Here is a 9,250-nt window from a genome sequence, read left to right as displayed (position 1 = left end):
AAGAAGAAGAAAGAAAAAAAAAACCAAACCCTTTTAAAAAGGCCTAGGGAAACAAAAAGTAATGTGCTGTTGTGAGTGAGACCATCCTGTAAAACCCATTTGGAGGCAGAGTTTTATCACCCCTCTTTTTCTTGGCTCCCAATCTCATATCCCGAGAAGATATGTCAGCCTGTTTCTTCAAATTCTGTTTATATTCCCCAACAACTCTTTTGTCCCACCCTCCTTTTTGTACAGCTATGAACGCGCTCTCCCACTGAGCTACATTCCCCTCCCTACTACCTTTTGAATGAAAATCAGGATAAATATTGAGAAAGCAGTCCACAAGGGCTCTAAAAATGGCCGTGCAGACATTTAGGGAGACTAACAGGATCCTGGGTACCTGGAGCTTGCTATAAACAGGGAGAGTGTGGTTGGAGTGAGGCCAAATCACACCCTTCTAAGATGGATACTGTCCGTGGTCTTCCTCCCTCTCTCTCTAAACACACACACACACACACACACACACACACACACACACACACACACACACCTTTTTACTCTGCTCTTTTGTGCCTTCCCAGGGGATACTACTGGAGAATTGGATTTATACAAAGTAGCTGCCAAGAATGTGGAGCTAAATCTTCCAAAGCAGGAAGGAAGAAGGACGCAGACTCCAGATTCATAACCTTCAGGCTTCCCCCTCCACACAGACCTGCACTTCATACCGCCACATTTGCCAGTGCTGAGCCCCCTACTCCTTTGCTGTTACACAGCCCAACACCCTACCACCACCACCACCACCACCATAAATTGTTTCTGGATACCACTGCTCTTTTCCTACCCCTCATAGCTCAAACTGCCCCTCTTGGAAACAGACTGTCAATTCTGAGTGCGCCTTACTGAATTAGTGAGTGTTGGTCCAGCCCATATGGAAGGGGGTGGAGATATTTGGGCCTGACGATGGTTAGACTCTGAGCTCAAATCCTTCCCTCTGGCACAAATCCTGGCAGATTTCTGAGAGGGAGGGTGCCCCGCCTCCACACTTCATAATGATGAGAGGCAGCTTTTGGTATTGAGCCATCTGCCTTCCCTGGTCCCCTACTCCTCACCAGCAGCGCATTCTTCAGGCTTGGCAGGGTTTTCTCAAGGACTCAACTGTACGTACAAGGACTCCCTTAGCCTCTGGGCAAGGACCATCACTGACTTCCCTACTTTGACTTTCCTGCTTCTCTGGCCTGCAAATATCAGAGCTAAGACTTTCTCTATCCCACGTCCTCCCTCCTGGGAACCCTTTTAAGCTCTGTGACTTACCTACCACATAAGACTCGATGATAATGTTCCCAAGAATGAGAGAAAAGATGCTATGTTCCCTTTGGAATGTATGGAACATGTCTCCAGCTCGTCTCAACCTCCTCCACCAGCCTTTACTTACTCCACTGTCTCTAGCTGTCCCTCGAGTGGTGGGCTTCCTAGTTCTGAGCCCTAGTATCTTTACCATTTATTAATTTATGTTATTATTTATGTGTGGTGTATGTGTATGATCATGTGTGTGTGCATGAGTGTGCACGTGTGTGTACATATGTGCATATGCACACATGGAAGCCAGAGATTGACTTGTGTCATCCTTAATTGTTCTCTGCCCATTTTTGAGCCAGAGTCTGCCTCTGAACTTGGAGCTCACCCTACTTATTTGGCTACATAGCTGGCCAGTGGGCTCCAGGGGTCCACCTGATTCCACCACTACCCCTTCCCCAGCACTGGGATTATAGGTGTGAGCTGCTGTATATGGGTACTGAGGATCCAAAGTCAGAGTCTTGCAAGCACTTTACTGACTGAGCCATCTTCCTAGCCCTTAAAAAATTTTTTTGAAACATTGCATAGCTCAGGCTAACCTGAAACTAGCAGGTTACCTTTAAACTCTTGTTTCAGCTACCTGGGTGCTAGAATTATAAGCTTGCATCTTAGTGGATGGTCTGCCTGAAGAAGAGGAGTAGCTGGAGAAGAGGAGTAGCTGGAGAAGAGGAGTAGCTGGAGAAGAGGAGTAGCTGGAGAAGAGGAGTAGCTGGAGAGCAGGGAGTACAAAGAGGCCAGCAGGCTGAGTGACATGGAAACATCTGGAGCCATTGAATAAATAAAGCATCCTGGCCTTGGAGTAAGGGACTGCAAGAAACAGGTTTTGGGGAGCTGGACAGAGAAGCTGGTGGTTAAGAGGACTCGTTGCTCTTGTAGAGGACCGAGTTTCAGTTGCCAGCAATACAGTGACTGGTAACTCCACTTCCAAGGGGTAAGATCCCTGTTCTGACTTCAAAATGCAACAGGCACACATGCAGGCAAACCTCACATTATTTTTTAAAAAATCTTTAAAAAAGAACAAGGTTTTATACTCAAGGTTGAGTGAATGTTCCTGACAAAAGGAGGGTAAAGAAAAATACCAAGAGTTCAGACTCAAAACAATAAAATCACTTAGAAACACACAAGGCCCAGATTCCTTTTTCTCCAGGGGGAAACTGAGTCTTTCCCTCTCCTCTGTGGAACACTTTCCTCTAGAGGCTTACGGGACTTCTCTTCTGTGGGCTCCAGGTATGAGGAAAGAACTCACACATGTAACTGCAAAGTAGTTCGCAAATTGGGATCCCTGCTTTCAAAGACTGGAGAGACAAGAGGGCTCAGGGGTTAAGGGAACTGACTGTTCTTCCGAGGGACCTGGGTTTAATTCCCAGGACCCATATAGCAGCTCACAACTGTTTGTAACTCCAGTTTCAGGGGACCCAACGTCCTCTTCTGGTTCTGAGAGCCCTTCGTGCAATGGATGCATAGAAACACATGCAGGGAAACACCCATACTAGTGAAATAATTAAAAGAGTATTTAAGCTAATTGTGGTGGAGCATGCTGCCTTTAATCCCAGAATTCAAGAGACAGAGGGAGGTGAATTTCTGAGTTGGAGACCAGTCTGTTCTACATAGGGAGGTCCAAGACAGCCAGAGCTGCACAGAGAAACCCTATCTCGAAAAACAAACAAACAAACAAACAAACAAACAAACAAACCAAAACCCAGCTGGGTTGGAGTGGCCCATGCCTCTAATCCCAACATTCAGGAGGCAATGAATTTCTGAGTCAGAAGCCAGCCTGGTCTACAGAGCACGTTCTAGGACAGTCAGGGCTACACAGAGAAAACGTATCAAGAAGAAAAACAAAATCAAACAACAACAATAACACAAACAAACAAACGAAACCTCATCCTGATTTCTATTTATTTGGGGAAAAAGATATTTGGGCAAAGAAACCTATAGGTGATTATACCCCCTATAGGTGATTGATTATACCTCCTATGGTGATTGATTATACCTCCTATGGGTGATTATACCTCCTATAGGTGATTATACCTCCTATAGGTGATTATACCTCCTATAGGTGATTATACCTTGGGCAGGCCTTAGGTTCCAACAGGGTCTCTATCTTCCTGCTAACTCAGAAATGGAAGGCAAAATTTTCCTGGGGTTCTTTGTTTTTTGGAAAAGAATTTATTCGTGTTTATTTTATGTATACGAGTGTCTTGCTGGAATGTTTGTCTCTGCACTATATGTGTGCAGAGCTCATGGAGACCAGAAGAGGGAGACAGAGCCCGCACAACTGGAGTCAGAGGCCGTTATAGCAGGACCACATGGTTGCTGAGCCCTGAACCCAGGTCCTCTGAAAGAGCACCTAGGGCTCTAACCTACAAAGTCACATCTCCAGCTGCTGGGCTTTGCTGTTTCTGAGACAGAAACTTGCCACGTGTCCCAGGCTGGATTGGAATTTACTAAGACACTTGACCTGGACTGGCCTCCAACTCCTGTCCTCTGGTCTTTGCTTTCTGAATTGGAATCACGGGTCTACCGTTCTACATACCCAGGAAGGAGGACAGAGTTCCAACCGACTCTTGAAGCTTCCTTATGCCTGAAGGATGCCTCCCCTCCATACTCCTGACAACTGGAGAAAAGGAAGGAAGATGCTATACTACAGTCCTGGAGCCCCGGCCTTGGGGAGGACAAGCCAGCCTGCTGTCCTCTTTGCACTGCTCTTCCCTCACCACCTAAGAGCGCTCTCACTCTACTCTATGCTTGTGTGCACAGAGGACAGGTGTGGGCGTGTCATTCCTCGGGTTTTGCTTATTGATTTGTTTGTTTGTTTCTTTTTTTTTTTTTTTTTTCGGAGCTGGGGACCGAACCCAGGGCCTTGAGCTTCCTAGGCAAGCACTCTACCGCTGAGCTAAATCCCCAACCCCTGTTTATTTCTTTACTTCACCTGGGGTCTCTGAGCATATAGCTTAGGCTAGCAAACCCCAGGGATCTACCCATCTCTCTCTTCCCAGCACTGGGATTACGAGCGCTTGCCACCACGCCCAGCTTTCTTATTGTTTATTTCGTTTTGTTCTGTTTTGTCTCCTACGTAGACCAGGCTAGCCTCAAACCCTCAGATACCTGCTTGCCTCTGCTCCTGAGCGCAGGGTTTAAGGTGCGCACCATGATACCCAGTTGAGGCGCGCAGGTTTGACTGTGGGTTTTCAGGGATGGAACTCAGCGCCTCGTGCTTACAGAGCTAGCGGTTTGCCGCCTTAGCTCCTCTCCTCAGCCCTTGCCGTGCCTTCTGTTCTTGACCTCCGTGCAGACTGTGCCATTCTCTCCTCTAAGTGGAGGGGGAGGGCTGCAGGGCAGCAAGCCTCACACTGACAGTAAATACTGGCCTCTGCCCCATTCTCTTCTCTCCTGTTGGCAGAGGAAGGATAAAGGGATAGTGGGAAGATGAAACAGAAGGTGGAAACAGTTGGAGGATCCAATGCCTGGCACACATGAAATATTTTTTTAAAAGTCAAATGAGGGACTGGAGAGATGGCTCAGTTGCTAAGAGTGCTGGCTGCTTATTGCTAAAATTCCTTCCCATGAGGAGATGTAGGCAACGTCTATCCCTTCTCCTAAGGTCTTAATGACAAACCGAGGCACGGTCCTACCAAGGTTCACTCCAGGGGACCAATGAGTGTCCAGGGCTTCTTTACAAAGCACAGGGGTTTACTTACGGGGCGTTGTACTCTGCTCCTTCTCCAACAAGCTACATCTGAAAGCCTTCACCCAGTGGGGTTGAGGACTTCCCCCTTAGCCAAAAGATGGACACACACACACACACACACACACACACACACACACACACACACACACCAGTCCCGTGTATGTACTGCAGCCCCTCCTGGAGACTACTTGCAATCAAGGTAGGGCCGCTCACCACAGATTGTAGAGAACAGTTGGAAACTCAGGTAAGGGTCTTGTGACCCTCCTCACATCTCCATCAGGAGGTATAAACAGTCGACAAGCCCACCGGGGATGATCCTTTGGCAATGGGGGATACCTGAACTCCCCAAGATGGTAGATCCTTGGCTCAAAGGACAGTCTTCTACAGTACGGCTCAGCCCTGGGATATGAGTTTGATTTCCAGCTCCTACATGGTGGTAACAACCATTATCCAACTCCTCCCCCAGGGGATTTGACATTTTCTTCTGGCCTTTGCCGGCACCAGGCACACATGCGATGCGCAGACACGAATGCTGGCGGAAACACCCATATAACTAAAATAACTTTTAAAAAATGAAGTCGACACTCAGGAGGCAGAGGCAAGGGGATCACTGAATTCAAGGCCAGCCTGAGCTATACAGTGAATTCCAGTTCAGCCGGGAGGAACCACATAAGAATAGACTCTGTCTCAAAAATAAAATAGAAAGGAAAGTCGAATGAATGAATAAAGGTAGGAGAAGTCTTGAAAGGCAACCCGGAGAAAGCATTGGTTTATTCGTATTGACTGATTGATTGGTTGATTTTTCAAGACAGGGTTTCTCTGTCTAGTCCTGGCTGTCCTGGAACTCACTCTGTAGACCAGGCTGACCTCGAACTCAAGAGATCCACCTGCCTCTGCCAGCCAAGGGCTAGGACTAAAGGCATGCGCCACGATTGCCCGGCTTAGCTTATTTTTCATATCTTTCTTTAGTGCCAATACCAAGGCACACTAGGCCTGGTCCCTCCCCTGGCTTCCTCTTCAGTGATCCACCTGAGGGAGCAAAGACGAGATAAGGGGAAAGCAGTGGTCTCTGTGCTCTTATCAGGGTCAACCCTAATTTCGTAGATTCTCGTGCCTTCCAGACACTTAACCCCCAGTCTCTCCATATCGCCCCTTTTCTCGTTTACTTTTTCTTCATTTCTATTTTTTGAACCCTCTGCCTACGGAGCCATTCTTCCATTATTTATTTTAAGACAGGATCTTTCTATGTAGCCCTGGTTGATCTGGAAATTTGCTATGAAGACCTGGTTGGCCTTGAACTCTGAGATCTGTCGGCCTCTGCCTCTCGTGTGCCAGAATGAAATGTATGACTCCTTTTTTTTTTTTTTTTTTTTTTTTTTACTTTTATTTATTTACTCTCCATTAGTTTAAATCCGGGATGGGTACAGCATCACACGGATTCCATGTCCAATGGCCTTAGCAGGAAGGTTGCTTTGGAATTTGGCACGAACCATGCCACTGTTTCCATGAGCCCGAGTTACTTTTCCCCAGATCACTCTGGTTTGGTTTGGTTTGCCTCCAGGAGTTACTGTATTGTTTTTTGCTTTGTACACATAAGCACACCTCTTGCCTAAGTAGAACTCAGTTTCATCTCCGGCATAAACGCCTTCCATTTTAAGAAGAGCCTTGTGCTCTCTTTGGTTCCAGAGGCCTCGCTTGTAGCCAGCAAAAATGGCCTTGCACCACAGCCTTCCAGACATACTTGCTTTTATTTATTTATTTTTTTTAGAAGTCCTGTTCCCGGCAGGCCTCCAAAGGCGCCAAGATGGCAGAAAGTGTATGGCTCCCTCTTTTTCCCTTTTAAATTACATTTTTTTGTGTATCCAAGTTCATACACATACGTAGAGAAATTAGAGGACAACTTGCAGGAATGCGTTCTCTCCTTCTACCATGTGAGTCTCAGGGATCGAACTCAGGTCCTTAGGATTAGCAGCAAGCCCCCTTTAACCGCTGATCCCTCTCACTGACCCATTTCTATTACCTGCTTTATTTGTTTAAGTTTATTTTATGTGTTATGAGCATTTTACCTGCATGTATGCATGTGTACTGCATATGTGTCCGGGGCCCATGGAGGTTCAGAAGATGGTGTTAGATCCCCCTGGAGTTATGGATAGTTCTAAACCACCATGTGCGTTCTGGGAACCAAACACAGGTCCTCAGCAATGAATGCTTTTAACCACAAGCCATGTCTCCAGTCACGTCAATGCTTCTCAGTTGAGAGAGCATTAAGGGGGAGAAAGAAATCCCGGCTGGTGGTACTTGAGTTCCTCTCACCTTTCTCCTCATCTCATTACCAACAAGATGGGTCTTTTGTCTGCAGACCTAAGATCTCATGGAGGCCTCATCTGGTCCTGATGTCACTCAGCAAGCTCCATGGTAAAGTATGTGCTTCCCCTTTGCAGACTCTGAGTTTGACCCCCCCCCCAACAACAATGAAATATAGAAGGCAATTACCGAGGCCTGGGCTAGCTAGCTGCAGGGCTGGCTGGCAGGCAGGCCTGCTCCCTCGTTCGTCAGATTGCTAAGACTCGAGAAGCTTCCCAGCAGAGGTGAAGGATGCTGAGTGGGTTTTGGCTGCCAAGCTTTTGGAGGAAGCTCTGCAGAAAAGATATCTCCTGGTTCACAGGGGGTGGAACCCTCAAGAAATCTTGGGGTGCTTCCTAGCAACAGCCTTGGAGGAAGGGAGGGAGAGGAGAGAGGGAGGGGCTTGGGCATGTCTGCTCCCACTGGAACCCAAAGAACAGGCTGTCCCTGCTGCCTCCTTGGCAACCAAAATCCAAGCTGGAGGGGAGGGGCTGGCAAAGAGAGCCCCTCAGAGGGTCTGCAGCTATTTCACTCATGCCGGCCTTTAGGCTTTTCTGGAAGGTGAAGGAGCACCTTGAATCAGAGATAAGGGGATAAGAGGGGACCTACTGATGGGTGGCGGAGTGGCAGTGGTGGGGGATGGGATGGGGGTGGAGATACATGGCAAGGAGAGAACAGGAGCTGGGGATGAACTGAAGTTGAGAAGAGCTAGAAGCTTCAGGAAACAGGTGGGCAGGAGGAGCAGGTGGTAAGAGGGATAATGCAGCACCAGGTCAGGGGCTATAAGCCCAGACCTGGACTGGATCCTAGCATCTGGTGAGAAGCTAGCTCTGGAGGCAACACGTCCTTCACATTGCCCTTGTCCAGGTCTGTTATCTGCCCATATTGGAAACTCAGAGAAAGGTGGCTATAGGGAACCTTTGTCTTTTAAAAGTTCAGTGTGACCCCCGACTGTATCCCTGGCAGGGGCTGGTTGAAGGTGGGCTTTGTAAGTGCTTCATCAGCAAGATCTCTCCTAGAATCTAAGGAAGCAGCAACCTTCGTCGTTAGAGCCTTACATCAAGACAGATGTGGTGGAGAATGACTGAACGGACTAGCCTGGTGTCGCATGACTTTAATGCCAGGACTCGGCACTCAGGAGGCAGAGGCAGGAGGATCACCGAGTTCCAGCCTGACAGTTAGGGCTCCGTAGTAAGTTAGTAGCAAGACCCTGTCTTTAAAACAGACAGACAAGCAAACCAGCAGGCATACCCAGTAAAACGAGGCAAACAACCAACCCTGCAGACCATGAAGAGAGGCCACCTTAGTGCCCTGGGTTTTCTCAATCCTTGTCCTAGTCCAGATTACTGCTGAACCACAACTTCCGGGTCCTGCCTATCCAGGCAGACTATAATTGTATTTCTCACAACTTGAGATTATCCCTTAGCTCCTCTGGTACCCCAATCCCAGGAGACTACTTCCCCGTGAGCATGGACCCTGAGCCTGTACACCGCCTTGCTCCCCAGAGTTTCAACCAAATTTGATTATTGTCCAGGTGGCTTCGATTGGCAGACAGCCATCCTGCGTTGCCTCAGCGCGCCAGAGAGCACAGTGCTCTAAACTACAGCTGTTGCATGCCCACTGGGAGACGGGACTGATCAGGTTTATTTACTGTTTGCTGACTCTGCACACTACAGCCTCAATTCCCCACTGCAGCTGCCACTGTACAGTGCAGGCTTCTTTCAACCATTGTGTGTGTCCCTCTGTCCCCCCTTCCCATCACCAGTAACCGTAGGCTTCCCCTTCATTCCTTCCTCATCCAGCGTCCCTCCTTTTGTATCAGGAGCCCCACCAGAGAGGCATTCTCCCTTCTCCTCATCCCTTGCAAACCCTTAAAACCTCTTG

At 48.1% G+C, this 9,250-nt stretch overlaps 1 protein-coding gene across 1 annotated transcript; it reads right to left on the bottom strand.

Moving 5' to 3' along the window:
- Positions 1-6,376: 6,376 nt before the first annotated feature.
- Positions 6,377-6,762, bottom strand: LOC116909738 (60S ribosomal protein L35a-like). The gene has a single exon (XM_032913416.1). It carries the CDS (start codon positions 6,760-6,762, stop codon positions 6,430-6,432), a length of 333 nt encoding a protein of 110 aa, XP_032769307.1. The 3' UTR covers positions 6,377-6,429.
- Between the last annotated feature and the right edge of the window lie 2,488 nt (positions 6,763-9,250).

This window comes from Rattus rattus, chromosome 9 (assembly GCF_011064425.1).
Source record: "Rattus rattus isolate New Zealand chromosome 9, Rrattus_CSIRO_v1, whole genome shotgun sequence".
Classification (NCBI taxonomy): Eukaryota; Metazoa; Chordata; class Mammalia; order Rodentia; family Muridae; genus Rattus; species Rattus rattus.
This window is presented reverse-complemented; position numbering and strand designations above follow the sequence as displayed.

Coding starts and splice junctions, on each gene's coding strand:
- LOC116909738 (XM_032913416.1), bottom strand. CDS start 6,762: ATGTCTGGAAGGCTGTGGTGCAAGGCCATTTTTGCTGGCTACAAGCGA.